General features: G+C 38.0%; 1 protein-coding gene across 1 annotated transcript in view; it reads left to right on the top strand.

The window, feature by feature from the left end:
• LOC140322822 (A.superbus venom factor 1-like) overlaps positions 1 to 14,100 on the top strand; it is a 66,931-nt gene extending 52,831 nt beyond the window's left edge. Inside the window, exons 36-41 of the mRNA XM_072399436.1 lie at positions 52 to 157; positions 714 to 803; positions 3,203 to 3,292; positions 3,371 to 3,454; positions 9,956 to 10,091; positions 13,002 to 14,100. Of these exons, the coding sequence (XP_072255537.1) occupies positions 52 to 157; positions 714 to 803; positions 3,203 to 3,292; positions 3,371 to 3,454; positions 9,956 to 10,091; positions 13,002 to 13,143 (648 nt within the window). The 3' untranslated portion in view covers positions 13,144 to 14,100. The remainder of the gene's footprint in view (positions 1 to 51; positions 158 to 713; positions 804 to 3,202; positions 3,293 to 3,370; positions 3,455 to 9,955; positions 10,092 to 13,001) is intronic.
• The last annotated feature ends 2,392 nt before the right edge of the window (positions 14,101 to 16,492 follow it).

The raw sequence follows: 16,492 nt of genomic DNA, 5'->3' as shown, positions 1-16,492 counted from the left end.
CAAACATTCTTATGTTATACCTACCCTGCATCTCTATGTTCTCCTTCTCAGGTTTCTCACAATGAGGAGCAGTGTCTGAAGTTTAACATACATCAATTCTTTGAAGTAGGACTCATTCAGCCTGCATCAGTCACATTGTATGATTACTATACACCAGGTATAATCTGCTACTTAATCATTTATCAGCATAAAGACAGAAAGTGTTATGTCTAAATCCAGCTATTTATGTAGCTAATAAATTATTTCAGTTAAAATTATTTAATAAAGTGATTCAGTGGAGAATCATATCTAACAGAAATCTATTGCAGTGAACTGTTCAGTCAATAAAGCTTCATACACAAACAGGAAGATTGTTAATAATCATCCCTGGAGAAGCTCTTGCATTACTATAGTGGTTCTTCTGCCATGCCAGATCACTAATGATAAACAGCTAAAGACCACTTGTGTTCAATGTATGTTATACGCATACTAGCTAATAATTTTAATTGAAAATGAAAAAGTATTGACAATTATACTTATAAACGGATGACCCCATGACATTCTATAACAGCTCATATCAAAGGGATCAGTACACAATTTATAGGAAACAAAAACGCAAAGGTTTTGTTATGTTGAATGACCTTCTAGGTACAAGCAAACAAGAAATCTTTTAGGATGTTATATGGACCTTAAACCTTTTCATTTATTACATGTATATATATTTTCCTTTACAGAAAACCGCTGCACTAAATTCTACCATGCTGAAGAAGGTAGTGCTTTGCTTGGCAAAATCTGCCATGGACAGGTGTGTCGCTGTGCAGAGGGTAAGACTAAGAACTATGACAATTTATTTTTTTATGGATTCCAAATGCAACTGTAAAATGCAGCTCAAAGTGGCAGCAGGTGATGCCGTATGTTCACATTAAAAAATGTCTAAAGGCTTTTCTTTTAACTTTTAAATAATGTGGGGAGTGGTTTGAAAAGTCCTTCTCAAGCTTTTTACTCCACAGAAACCTCTTAAAAGTTATTAGGTTTCAGGGAACCTCTGATGAAATTGATTTATCAGACGGATCAGTGGGTAGCTTCTCACATTAGTGATCAGAAAAGAATGCCTCACTTATAGTAGGGTTTTCACACTGCAACCTTACAGACAACAAAACCTTTTGGTTGCTTTTGGTTGCTCTGCTAAATGGCATTGGATCCAGAATTATGGCACCATCAGATAGATAATCATTCAATCATAATTTTAGGGAACGACTATCAACCTCAGAAGGAATCTTAGGATTCCACAGAAACCCTTTTGGTTAGGTTTGTATTACTGTTTGTGTCTCTGTTAGGAAATTTATTCTCTTTATATGTCCTGGTGAACCTTGTCATTGCCACTGCATTGTTACCAAAATGAACCTCCATCCAAGAACACATACCACAGCTCCGCTAGGGCTGCGGGAGCAATCAGGAGAGTGAAGCTGTCAGGCGAGCAGAGCAAAGCCCCGCTGATTGCTCTGCTCCGTGATTGGCTGAGAAATGGGAAACTTTGATGATGGCTGAAGCGTCATCAGTATTTCCCTTTTCCATTTAGCACTAGAGGTTAAATGGGGACAAGTCTCCTTATTCAAGTCTAGTGCTGAAAGGCTGAGAAAAAGAAAAAGGAATTACCTCAGTTAACCAGAAATTACACTTATCCGGAATCGTCCATTCCAAGTGGGTGCCGGATAACCGAGGTTCTAGTGTACTTTAGCGTAATAGATAAAATAAATATTAATCTGAAGCGTCCAAACTAAGGATTATGACACAGTGTCTAGGAACACAAATCCCCCGTGAGACTTTTATTTGTTCAACTTTTTAGAGATTCGCTTCCCAGCTTTATATATATATATATATATATATATATATATATATATATACATACACACACACACACATACGGTATAACTGTAGTTCATTATCTGTTATACAGAATATAACTACTAATCTTTACATTTTCAACTATACATTTCATTTCTATTGTGGCCATCATTTGTTATCTTAAAATTATTTCTATATATATATTTATTTCTATAATATATACAAGTTAATTTCCATGGGAATACATTTTATTAGCATTGAATTGGATCGCTGATATTGGAAAAGCGCTAGACATTAGCAGTGTATTTTTTTCATAATAAAACTTTATATACATAAAAAAAGAAGTAGTAAAGCTTAGTAGTTGCCATTGTCTGCGGAATGCTGCACATAGTCTAATTGTCAAACACATCAGAGTTTGTTGTCAGTTTGTCGATATTCAAATCAGTAAATAACAATTAATTCATGATTTGAACCAATGTTCACTACAGCTGTTCATAAATCATCCTTCTCACTCCACAAGCAACCATTTTTTTTTCTTTATGACAGTGTGAATTTATTATTATTATTAATAATAGGCCTGTTACCAATCCTAGGGGCCTAGCACTTATGGCCTGTTACCAATCCTAGGTGCCTAGCACTTATGACTGTTACCAATCCTAGGTGCCTAGCACTTACGGCCTGTTACCAATCCTAGCGGCCTAGCACTTATGGCCTGTTACCAATCCTAGGTGCCTAGCAGTTGCCAGAAGTCACTCAGAAGGGGTAAATGTTTTTTTGCTGCTAATATGAGCTAAGTTACACCACATTCATTTTAATATTACACTACTACAAAGGAATAAACTCCTAAAACTTAGAACACTAGTAAGTTGGGTCACAATACACGGCATAGGACAGTTGTGGCAAAATACATAGAATAGAAAAATTGGATATACTAATGGGGCGGGCATTACAAAGTTGTAACAAATAATTGGGAGAAGGTAGAACACTGAAACAATAAGAGGTTACTGGCTACCCATGGCATAAACAACTGGGAGCACTAAATTTACCGCGTTTTGCCACACCCCCTTTTTTACCACCCGGCTACAGCTTCCTACCACCCAGCTGAAAAAATTTTCAGGGGAGAACACTGATTAATATATATATATATATATATATATATATATATATATATATATATATTTATATTAAACAGATGTCTTAAACTTTCAGCTGTATGTTTACCAGTCCAAAAAGCCATAAATATATTAGATCTTATTAGGGCTTACAAACACTTTAATAAAAAATACTTTGTACAGGCATACTAGTAGATCAAACCTAAAAGATAAAATCTGCCTACGAGGTTCCTACAAATTTACACTTTGATATTTATGTCTGGCAGCAAATTGTTTCCTGCAGCAACAACTAGAAGAAGAAGAGATTGACGCATTTTATAGGATGAATAGAGCTTGTGCAGAAGGAGTGGACTATGGTGAGAAGCCTTAAGAATTGCTCATTCTGTGCTTTCAGGAATTTCTGATGTTGACAAAATTCATTTTTTATTCAACAGTATACAAGGCACGGATAGTAGAAATCGAAGTGAATGACAACTATGACAATTATGTAATGACCATAGTCAAGGTCATCAAGTCAGGTATGTATATATGGTCACGGAGATAACTTTTAGTTGAATAAAGTGGAAATAAAGTTCCACTTTTAAAAATGTGGATCAAATTTTAAAACTGACCTAGTGCTGTCAAATTTGCTGAACTGCACATGTGCAGCTCAGCCTAGCGTGCCCAGCTTCCCATGTAGTTACCAGGGATAAGGACACTCTGCGTAGTTACATCATCCAGGCCTGGCAAATCAAGAAGAAAGAAATAGTGGTGCACTGACAGGGAACAGGAGATAGGTGAATAAAACAAGGTTTAGTTCTGCTTTAAATTAAAACTTATATTGACATGTTCAGTTCTATGACAGCTCATTAGCAGCAGCTAACATTGCCCATGATAACTGGTAATGGTGAGTAAAGGAGGTGGAGAGGAGTAGGAAGAGGTAACTGGTGATGATGAGTAATAGAGTTGATGAAGAGAATTAGGAAAATAATTTAATATAGCTGTGATAACCCCTGTACATCGATCTTGGCATACATAAAGCCTTAAAGAGGAAGTAAACTCAAAAACTACCCAAAACAAAAAAATACACTTACCTTCAATCCCGCAGAGCAGTCGATCGGTCCGGAGATTTCTTCCATAGTGTCCTGCTTCGTCCCAGTATCCGTCTTTGGGCCAACGCACCAGGCACCACCATCTTCTTTCTATTCTTCCAGGACTTACTTCCTATGTCACCTGATGCAAGTGCGAGAGTGGGGGATGTAGATGGGAAAAACACTTGTTGATCTCACTGCACATGTGTGAGATTGTCAATTTCTTTCCCTTTTGGGGAAAGGGCTCCTTCTGCACCTGCCGGAGATGCTCAGGCATGGGCAGAAGGAGCAGTCAAGAGCCTCCTGGGATGCGTGATGTAGGTTTAGGTTGTCATTCTTTACTGAGGGTGAATGCATTTGGCTGGAACCCAGTAAGACAACAGGGAAACACACTGACACTACGTTAGGAACCTGCAGCTCCTTATGTCACCTGCTGGTGGCACTCTGTTTCAGTATGCCTTTAAACTGGAACTACAGTCCATCTTTACAAATTTTAAAATCAGGCAGGTGGTTAAAGGGACAGGTGATGTTCCCTCTGCAATAATCCGTATTACCTGACTGAAGTGCCGCCGAACATTGCTTCCCTTGTATGTGCAATAAATTAATGTCCCAGCATGACCAATAAAGATGACTGAAGGAGAGGAAGGAAGGTAGTGGTGCCCTAGGATAGAACACAGATAAGCAAATCCAGGGGCTTTAGTTCTGCTTTATGTTCTCCCACTGGCCACCAACAGGAGGTTTGCTGTATGCATGCAACACCTGTGCCCCCTTAATAGGTGTATACTGTATATTCCAGCACGGTGGCTCAGTGCTTAGCACTCTGGCCTTTGCAGCACTGGGTCCCAGGTTCAAATCTCGGCCAGGACACTATTTGCATGGAGTTTGCAGTTTCTCCCCAGTTTCCTATGGGTACTTGGGTTTCCTACCACATCCCAAAAACATGCAGCAAGGTTAATTGGCTTCCCCTCAGCATTTACCTTAGACTGTATTAATGACATATGAATATGGTAGGGACATTAGATTGTGAGCCCCTTTGAGGGACAGCTAGTGACATGACTGTTAACTTTGTAGAGCGCTGCATAATATGATGGTGCTGTATAAATACTGTGTAGTGTAATAATACACTGGCATCACAGAGCCTTGACCTTATGTCAGGGTTTCCCCAGCAGGAACAGGAGGGAGACCAGCAATGGCAGCATAAATTAAATCACTACAAAGTCAGGGATAAGTTAGCTGTGTTTATTGGAACTGACTGCATTAAAGCACAACAAACACTGACTCGCAAACAACCCTGAATGTTTGGCAACAACAAGCAAATACACTATATACAACAGGCAGAGAAAAAATTCAAGGAGCAAGTGGCCAGAACACCATCAGTGATACAGGTAAAGTTTTGAAAGCAAATATAGGTCCAAGTAAAAGTACAAAGCTAAGGTTCTGTCATACCTTTGTAGCAAAGATATGTTCACCTAAAAACAAGACACATGTCACTTGATTGCAGCAAGCGCCCTGCTGGTTGTCAGTGGGAGCAAATGAAAGGTAGGCTGAAACACCAGCAGGTGACATGGGGAGCTGCAGGGTCCTACCAGATTGCCTGTACACCTTTAGGTTCATAGCCCACCAAGTAAAATTCTTCAGTGACTATTTAAACATGAAGTAGAAAAACATGAATGAAACCTGTACCTATAAAAAAAAAACCTCCAGGTCTACAGCCTGCCAATATCATAATAGGCAACACCTACAATAGATCCTTATATGCAACGCTCAATACATAAAACAACATCATACCTCTCAACGTGTGAAAGTATCAAAAAGGGACAACGACAAAGGCAGCCACACTCAGTCATTGGCTGGCAGGTCCAGTGGGCGGAGCAAAGATTAATTATTTAAAAACAAACAAAATTTATATTATTTTTACAAAGGTAGGTAGATTTGGATGTGAATTGCTGCAACTTCTTCTTTTTAAAGTAACAGAAACATCTGCTTCATCAGACATTTTACATCATCCATAAAAAAAAATGTAATTAAGCAGATGTTTCTGTAAAATTCTTTGCTTTTTTTAAGCTGCAATTTACCCGTTCATTACCTTATTCTGTCCAACATCCAAAGTACCTTCTTTTAAACTGGTATAAACTATATTTTCTTTTTTTTTTTTAACTTTATTATGCTTTTATGACTACTCATGAAATCATGTTAAACCAAGAGCAGAACATCTACACAAAAAAGTGTAGTACAGGTAGTCCTCTTTAATGACTTACCTGTTTATCAACCACTCACTCTTACAACCAACTCATCCGATGAGTACACTGCACAAAACTGAACATAGTACATCCACACGGCATTTCCTCTTTTGTCTTCTGTGCTCCATCTGTCTTCTTCCTTCGCGATCCTCCATGATCCCCAGTCTGCAGAAACTTGTCACTGACAATTGTAGGCCAAGTCAATCTTATGCTCCAAGCTTAACAAAGAATTTGCTGAAACACAGGAACAAAACCTGATTCGGCAGCACGGTGGCTCAGAGGTAGCACTATGGCCTTTGCAGGCTTGGGTCCCAGGATGAAATCTCAGCCTAGACATTATCTGCATTGAGTTTGCAGGTTCTCCCCGTGTCTGCGTGGGTTTCCTCCCTGTTAAGGCGATCTCCTATTGATCCCAGATTATTTGTCCCTCTTTCTGATGACTTTTGTTTACAGCGTTGGGAGAGCATGTAATACACGCAATGTGTGTTTAATGTGTGGTTAGATCATTCTCAAAACTTTATTGTTTGCAGACAGTTTATATAACAGTTCAAAGGCATGAATAGTGCATGGTCACATGACTACAGACAATTAATTAGCAGACATGACAAATGTCCTTATGGTTCTTAGAACAAGATATTTTTGTCAAGGTAACAGATAAATGGATGTAGGGAGGAAAGGGAGAGTTTCAAACAAAAAAAGGGGGAAGCGGACGTTAGTTTACTGATAAGAAGAGTACAACTAGTCTCAACATAATTCAATCATCTACAAAACATAACAAAAGCACAAAAATAATTAACTTCAAGACTCAGCAAAATTCATCAGCTCCTTACACTCCTACATTCCAAAAACATGCAGTAAGGTTAATTGGCTTCCCCTCAAAATTGACCTAAGACTACAATAATGACATTTGACTATGGTAGAGACATTAGATTGTGAGCTCCTTTGAGGGCCAGTTAGTGAGAAGACTATCCACTTTGCTGCGTAATATGATGGTGCTATATAAATACTGTGTAATAATGATTGTTGCAGGAACAAACCTGATTGTTAAGGGAGGAGCATCTGTATGATCATTGTAAGGCAGAAGCACAGTGGCCATTCAGTGAACTACAAATACAGTTATCTACAATTATACTCTATATTAGTTTTGGCGCCAGCTAGTGGCAGCTGACAGAATTACAAAGGTGTGTAATAAATTATAGGAGGAAAATGCAAGGGCTGTGCAGTACACAGGACAGCTACAAATCCCAGTGAATAGGAATAGTTAGGAACCATGCAGCATTACATAAAGAGTAATATAAAACACTCTAGAATCTAATCAATAGCAGTACAGTATGGTGAACAGATCACTGATTGATGAACAATTCAGAGATTTCAGTGTTTGTGCTTACACTATGCCCGTTTCTTTCAGCTACAGCGGCCATCTTGGAGCCCACACATACCTGGCTTGGCCTATATTGACTATAAAGATTACTCACATGCAATTTATACTCTGAAAACTGCTGTAACCACTTATAGTCACCACATTACACATTATATAAGTTATACCAATGAAGGAACAGAGGTTTTAGGGGATAAAAGTGAAGTTTGTGTGGGGAGAAGTTGTCAGAGTCTTACCTCAGAAAATCACCTCAGGAAAGATCTGCAGTGGACTGAACCAAATCCTTAGCATACAGAGGGATGGGAAAATCCATTATAGTATTACCATTGTCAGAACATTCTTGAGTTATTTTTTAACATAGTAATGAAAAGTTAATTTTGATGCATACAGTGTAGTTTATAAGCCATTTTGAATGTACTAATAAAATGATTTACAGAGAAAAGGGTATAATAATATTATAGTATTATTCTTACTATTGGTACAGTCTAAGTGCTTTCTTAGCTATTTTACCTCACAGCATTACATTAATATTTGGTGAATATTCACATATAGCCGCATTTCTTCACCTTTATAACATGGGGGAACCCTAGAAATTACTTTCAGCCCCTTCTATAATTTTTATATCCACAGCTCACAGTATATTAGTGTGGTCAGTGGGAAGAATTCCTCTTACATTGCTGGCCATTGGGAAGAATATCACCATTACAGATAGCCAAAAATATTGTTGACATCACTTAAACTGACCTGAGAAGACAAACAAAAAAAAAAAAACAACCAGAAGGTAGAGACCAAAGAGACAATAATAGGTCTAATTTAATAAAGCTCTCCAAGACTGGTGAAGATAGACTAACATGGGAGAACCTGGGTGATCCAGATTATCTGAAAAAAATTGAAAACATTGCCAACTAGTAGCAAATGATTTTTAAGAAATCCATTCCAGGTTTCTTATATCACCCAGGTTCTCCCATGATAGTCCGTCTTGGGGAGCTTTAAAAAACAGCCCAATATTTTTTTTTTTTTGTCAAATAACTTTCACCCTGGCTCCTGGTGGCTTTTAGTTTCTGCTCTAAATTACAATGCGAATACATGCTCTATGCCACACACACAGGCGGCTGCTGACTACCCAACTCCTTGTACACGCGCTTATCACCTACCTACCCCATACAAAGCCTACCAACATACCTACCCCATACACAGCCTTCCCACCTACCTACCCCATACAAAGCCTTCCTACCTACCTACCCCATACACAGCCTTCCCCCCTACCTACCCCATACACAGAATTACCACCTACCTACCCCATACACAGCCTTCCCACCTACCTATCCTATAAAAAGCCTTCTCTCTGCTCCTCTTCCGCTGCATCTCTTTATGTAGTTCTCTTCATTGGCTTCCATATCACCTTAGAATAAAATGTCGGCTCCTGTGCTTTGCCTTCAAATCCCTCCACAATTCCTATTCTACTCTGACCTGATAGAAAAATACTCCTCCAGCTGCTCTCTCCGCTCCTCCAATTACCTACTACTGACTTCTTCACTCATAACCTCATCACACGCATGGCTCTAAAACTTCCCTGGAATGGTCTTCTTCGGCCTATTTGGCTTCCTCCTAATTTCTGCTCATGTAAAAGAGCATTTAAAACCCATTTTTTTGAATTCACCTACCCGTCTTCTGTCTCCTAAACCCTCACTACTCACCGACCATTCCAAATCCCCCCTCCAATTGTAAGTTAATTCCCCCACCTCCTAGATTGTAAGCTCTTTGGGGCAGGGTCCTCACCTCCCCCTATGTCACTGTCTGTATCTGTCTGTCATTTTCAAATCTTTTTTAAAGTACAGCGCTGCATAGTATGTAGGCGCTATATAAAAATTGTTTAATTTTATTATTATTATTATTATTATTAATAATAATAATAATAATAATAATAATAATTTAATTCCTGTGCAAGCGAGAGAGATTGCCCGCTCCCTGCCGTTATGCAGCCGGTGATCCCTCTCGCTGAAGATGAAGTTGAAGATGGCAATGCCTGCAGCAATGACAGATCTTGGAGCCGTTATCCCTTACAGGGCAGCAGCACACGGTAAGTATGTGCCAAAATGATCATGGCAGCGGCTCACCCCACCAACTAGATTAGTCCCACTTTAATTTATTGGATTTCAGCTCTTGTCCATGTGCAAGTCAATACAAGCTCAGACAAACACTGATGATGTAACCGGTCTAAAATTAAGTATGCAATGAAAATCATTATTATTAGCTTATGCTTTAACTGTCTTATGTTTTTAGTTTTAGTATTAGGTTACCTTAATTTCTTTTTATTTGTTTTGGCAACAGGTACAGATGAGTTCCCTGAGGGCCAACAAAGAAATTTTATCAGTCACGTTAAATGTCGTAAATCTTTAGACCTGATAAAAGGACGGGAGTACCTGATCTGGGGCAACAAGGGGGACCTTTGGAACCAGCCATCTGGGTACGTACCTTAGTCAGCTTTTGTATTAAAGAATACTCGGGATCATTCAGATTGGCAACATTTAGATCAGATCAATGTAGTGTAGTGAATAGTGACAAAACAAAATTGAGAAACTTTTAAAATAGGAGCCAATTTTACACTTTCCTATGATTGCAGTAGTGATACTTATAAATTAGAATTTGTCATTTGATGATGTCACTTAAAGTGGTGAACAGAAGTGGGAAACAATAAAAAGGAAAAACATTCACAAAAGGAAATGTAATGGTTTTAAGAGGAAGAAAGGGGGTAAACAAAATGTACCAAAGTGAAACATAATCAGGTTGTTTCAATGTATATTCACCAAATTCAATTCCTGGTGAAAAATTTGAGCAAGCTGATAAACATATGTAGGGCTCTTTTTATAAAACAAGTAATCTGACATTCCCTCAGTCAATCAATTAGTGCCATTGCAACACCTGTACCTGAAAGTTTCCCACGACGGAATGTTTGAGAGAATGTCTGATCCCCTGTTTTATAAATAGAACCCATAGTAAAAGAAAAGGCAAAAAGCTAGTAAACTATCAACTGTTTATTTTTGTGGTTTACAAAATGCATATAAAACAAAGGAGGTTGATGATTCCAAAGGGGGAAGACCCAATGAGAGATAGGATGGTCAGAACATAGGGGGCTATTTATAAATGATTCCCCCAGTCAATTCCCCTGATATTCTCTGACAGATGATTCAATCTCTCCTCCCCTTTCAATTGCTATTAAAACAATGACTCGTTCTGCCACCTAGTGGCCGTTCATCGATAGTGTGCAGCTGTCACAATAGGAAATAAGTGAATAATGTCAGCAAATTGACAGGGGAATCATTTTTAAAGAGAGCCCGAGGTGTCCTTGTATAGCTTTTCTTTAGGGATACATTTCCCATGTCATTTTTGGCTCTTTATAGTGATATGTTTAATGGAACAATCTGATTCTTCAGACTTATTCAGCCCAGCAATATATTTTACAGGAAGGTAACAGTGCAGGATGTAGGAAAAGAAAACAAAATGACAAACATGAATTTATATAAATATAAAGTGAACTAAACATTATTTTAGTTCTTTTTAGTATTAAAAATTAAACATTATTTATATAGCGCCAACACATTATGTAGTAAATTAAATAGGGGTTGCAATTAACGAACAGATACAGTCAGTGACACAGGAGGAGGAGATGACACTGACCTGAAGAGATTACAATCTAAGAAGTATAGATGTATATAATCAGAAATACAAAGTACAACAATGCTAGTAAATAATTCTTAACTACTTACATTTTTTTTTTATTTTTGAGATAAAAAGGTACTTTTAAAAAATGTAAATTTATCAATTTTAAGCAAACAGAGAAGAGGGAGAAAGAGCAGGCTTTCTAGGGCAGAAGTTTCATTACAATATATGATTATATGTATTCATAAGTTCAAGATATAATGTAAAATAAATACACATAAATCAATTATACTAGCTATTCTCATTGGTAGTTGTAATGGAGAGCAGTGAATGACAAGGGTGGAAGAGGGAAATAAGGAAATCTTTTTTATTTACATTGTGTGGTAAGGATGTTGGAGAGTAGCTGCTTGTATATAGCTACGTACACACTTTCAATTAATATCGTTCGTAAACGAACGACGAACGATCCTGCACGATATCTGCGAACGATCGTATGGCACCGATCCTGTACATAAAGATAACGACACGTTCGTTCGCAGATATTGTACACACGATAGATGCGATCGTTTGAACGATACAGGAAGTGACGTGCACCACAGGAAGTGAGCGAACGTTCGTTCATCACGCATGCTCAGACCATGGACGATCACTGAACGACCGTACACACGATAGATGGTCAACGATAGTCGTCCAATCCGATCCGCCGGTCCGGTCGTTCATTTCCAAGACTATCCTCGTTGGTCGGTGTCGTTGGTTACTTTTTTTACGAATGATTTTTGGCCAATCGGTCGTTCGTCGTTCGTTCGTCGTTCATTTCCAACGATAAAAATTGGAAGTGTGTACGCAGTTTTAGTCTCGTTGGTGGATTAGAGATACTAAACAGTTGTAGTTTGTATAATTCACAGTAAAATAGTGTGATGAGCCGTGTATCCGTAGCCAACCACCCACACAATGTATATAAAAAAGCTTTCCCTATGTACCCCTTCTTCCCTTGTCATTCACTGCTCGTCGTTAAAACTACCATCGAGAATAGCTCGGAGTCCAAAACCTTTCTAATCGATAATGGACAAAAGTTTCAAACTCCCAACTGTTTGAGAGACTAAAATTGGCGCATGCATCAAACCATATATTTTTGATGCACAATCAACCATGTTTAAAAAGAGTTACCATTTAAGACATGTGAACTATTTAATGATCTTTGATATTCTCAACATTATATGTAGCTACCATTATTCTTATCTCTCCAATTCACTTACTTTTGTTAGTTATGTATTTTGTTACAATTAATCACACACCTTGAACTGAAGTCTCTCTGTCCCCTGAGGAAGCCACTGGAGAAACGCGTTGAGAAATAGAGACACTAGAATTCTTGGAGTATAATTTATTCTTTTATTTAATTGTTATTGCACATTATTGTATGGCCACAATAAGATACTATGTTTAAAGCAAAAATCTAGTATAACTAATTTATGTTTATTTGTTTCACTTTATATCTTGAAATGAATAAATATAATCACATATTGTAATGGAACTTCTGCCCTAAAAAGCCTGCTCCTTCACCCTTTTCACTGTTTTCTATTGATTTCCGGCCTGGCAGATATATTACCCTTCTTGAGTCCAATTAGTGAACTATTCTCATTTTTCACTTTACACATTTTAATTGCCATGTGCTTTTAAAAAATATGTTTTAAGAGTTTTTCTTTAAACTTATTTTTAGTTACGCATACATCATTGGGAAAGGAACTTGGATTGAGTGGTGGCCAAACGACAAAGAATGCCAGGATCCAGGAAATGAGGAGTTATGTGATGTCTACTTTGAGGTGTCTGAATATTTGGGGCTTCATGGATGTTCATCATAAAAAGTTTAATATTGGATTCCCAAGGACACCCCCCCAAGTGTATCTATCAGTGGTTTACTAAATTGTATTGCATTTGTTGTGCCAATAAAATATATGTGTTAATAAACCCTTCAATATATTACAGGATATACACACCTGCCAAGCCCAGAGAGGGTAAATAGCAGATTTTGACCCTAATTTCAGCACTTTACATTTGTGAAACATTTTGTGGGTGTTTTAACATAATTATTCCCCTGGCAATTTAACCTAGATTTGCCCCTGAATTTGTTAGAATATATAGCATTTAACATGGCGACTGCTGTACACTTTTTTACAATTGGCCACAAGGTAGCATAATGTGTCATTGCTTTTTATGCATTGACACGAGAACTGTAAAGGTATTTGAATGGCTTTGAGCAAACATGCTGACAGGGGAATCATTTATACATTTTCCCCCATGTAATTTTTTTTATTTTGCAATTTATTTTAGAGATTTTCATATAAAAACAATATATGAAAAAGGAAAAAAAACGCAACATATACAACAACATATAGCAAAGAAAATACAACTGAACTCAACATACAAATTATAGAAATGAAATTAAACCAATACACTTAAAAACTAAGTTGGGAGTAACAATACATTAACAAATGTATATAAAACAATCAATAACTGAACATTCTCTCAATCCTATCATAACGGTTTGTGTGTTATATACCATGTAGAGTATTTAAATTTCATGAATCTGCGCTTGGTCATCTGCACTCAATTCATGAAAAAGAAAAGGTGTGCCTAATTTGAAAAAAAAAGTCTAACAAACGTATCATTCCCTCGGCAGCCTCTAATCCTTATGTGTTGTTAAAAAACTTACTTTTAGACTGTAAGCTCTTCGGGGCAGGGTTCTTCCTTCTTCTGTGTATCTGTATTTTATGCAAAATATTTTATCACTTTGTAATAAAGCCAATAATTCTTATAAATCCTTTGGACTTGTGACCTATTTATTGTCTGTTTCTGAGGTTCTTTTGTCTCTAATATTTTCTGACCATACCATTTACTTTCTTTTCTTTATCTTATCTCTTAATCTTCTTATCTGAAAACTCTTATGTCACACACCTTAAGATACACAGAGGTGTAAATACAACCTAAATCTTGAGATAATATTTAATAACGACCTTGTGTATAAAAAAAAAAAAGAATCAGTCAAGGATCTTATATCTTGGATCAACCTGAACATTTTCAGAGCAAATACTATCCAAACCATTTAGAAAATGCTCCAATCATTTTGATCATTGTTCAGTAAACTGCAGCCTGCACATCTAACCATCTTTAGATACTTGAAATAATTTGGTTCAAAACAGCTGATTTAAAAAAAATTCCTAGGAAACTGGAATCCTTGAAAATCATTGACATTCTAATGCATGCTGTCCTTGTGACAATTGCCTTTATCTGTCTGTGCAAATATTTCTCCATGTCACATAAATATAAAATCAAGAGAAGTGCCATTTCTGTGTTTTCTCTACTCTTATCTATAGATAGCTGTGTAACCTGTAAATATTAGGCAAGAATAGAGATTTTAGATTCCCAAATCCTTTCCTGGATCATTGCCAGTAACAAGAGTCGCTCTACATACACAGCCTAACCCCACACCCTACTAATGGTAAATGCTACTTTGGACATTACAAAGTTCTGTAAACGTATGTATCATGTAGTGACATTTCAGCTTGGTAGAAGTGGGAAAGTTAAAGTCAACCAGTCAATCAAATGTACCAGTCATATATATATATATATATATATATATATATATATATATAAATATACGCATCCTCAGCTCTTAGATTGTAAGCTCTTTTGGGCAGGGTCCTCTCCTGTGTCACTGTCTGTATGTGTCTCTCTTTTGCAACCCCTATTTAATGTAGAGCTCTTAGAAATATGTGGGTGGTACATAACTACTGTTTATTATTATTATTATTATTATATGTGAGATATTTGCTCTTTTTCCTTCTGAGCTCCCAAGTTTTGTTACTTGCTCAGAGATGACACAATCATGTAAATTCTGTTGTTTGTGTATCATTTCAACCTAGGTAAAAGTAACTGACCAAAGCTGAACTTCAAATTGTTGAAAATTGAGCTCTCATGAAAAATTATAACATTGATGCATATTGTAACATATTGTAATTGTAGTCAGCTATTTATCCCTACAGACCTGTAAAGTTATAGAAAGGAAACCTATCAGGGTCTAAGTATAGATAATTGCAATTGCTGAGCTGTTTTTTTGTACCTGCAGCTTACTTGTTTTACTATTTAATGTGTCCCAGTGCAAGCCTGGTGTAAGGAACTTACCCGCCCTGCGAGCCCGCGGCGTCCCTGGGGATCCCAGCCACAGAGGGAGACGCCGCTGTAGCAGGCAGCATGGCCGAGGCTGCTGCCCTGCTCACAGCGTCTTTCTCTACAGGCAGAGGGATCTAGGGGTGCTGTGGGAAGAGGTGCGCGCGCTACCATGCGTGCCTCTTGTACCCCCCGAGGGTGTGGCACTCGAATGCCTCGCCGCGGGGTGGGACATAGTTAGTTTGAATTCCCTGAGGCCAATCGGCCGCAGGGGATTCAGTTACTCTCCAATCAAATTGTGCCAGGTGGCGCAAGGTCATTGGTCACTCTGGCCATTTAAGGAGAGCCTGTCCTGTACACCATTGCCCACTATAAGCCTCTGTGAACACAGTGTGCTTGGGTGCGTCCTTGTGTTGGTTTATGCTAATCTCATTTGTCATTTCCATAGCGACCTGGTCTGCACCTGACTCTTGCCTGAACTCTGCCTGCCCTGACCTCGAATTGTTAATGACCATTCTTGTCTGTTGCCTGCCCTGACCTCGGATTGTTCCTGACCTGTCATTGCCCTACCCTCCTGTACTACGCTTATCGGACTTAACCCTTGTCGAGTTTTTTGACAATAATAAAATGTGATAAAAGGATATCTGGAGTTGGTTGTGGTTTGTGTGCCCAGGCGCATTACACCTGGACTATTTGGGGAACTGCACGCCATGATGATGCTAGTGTCTTGTCGTGCAAGCTGGTATGGGATTTCACTGATGGGTCGTCATTATGTTGTATGGATCCTCTTTTAAGTTAAGTGATAACAAAATAGTGTGGTGTTCAGGGGCATCAATTGCTTACCTGTTCTGCTAACCCCATTATGTTGCCCATTGCCACTGCAAACCCGTGCATTTCCATTGTATTGTATACTGTTGCTGTTTGGCACAATTACAAAATTTACCTGAATTTTCCACATTTTATTTGGTTAAAATATAACTAAACAATCTACACTATGGACAGCTTGTATATGGTGTAGTATAGTGGTCCTTTGAGGATGAGGAA

Source organism: Pyxicephalus adspersus, chromosome 2, assembly GCF_032062135.1.
Source record: "Pyxicephalus adspersus chromosome 2, UCB_Pads_2.0, whole genome shotgun sequence".
Lineage (NCBI taxonomy): Eukaryota > Metazoa > Chordata > Amphibia > Anura > Pyxicephalidae > Pyxicephalus > Pyxicephalus adspersus.
This window is presented reverse-complemented; position numbering and strand designations above follow the sequence as displayed.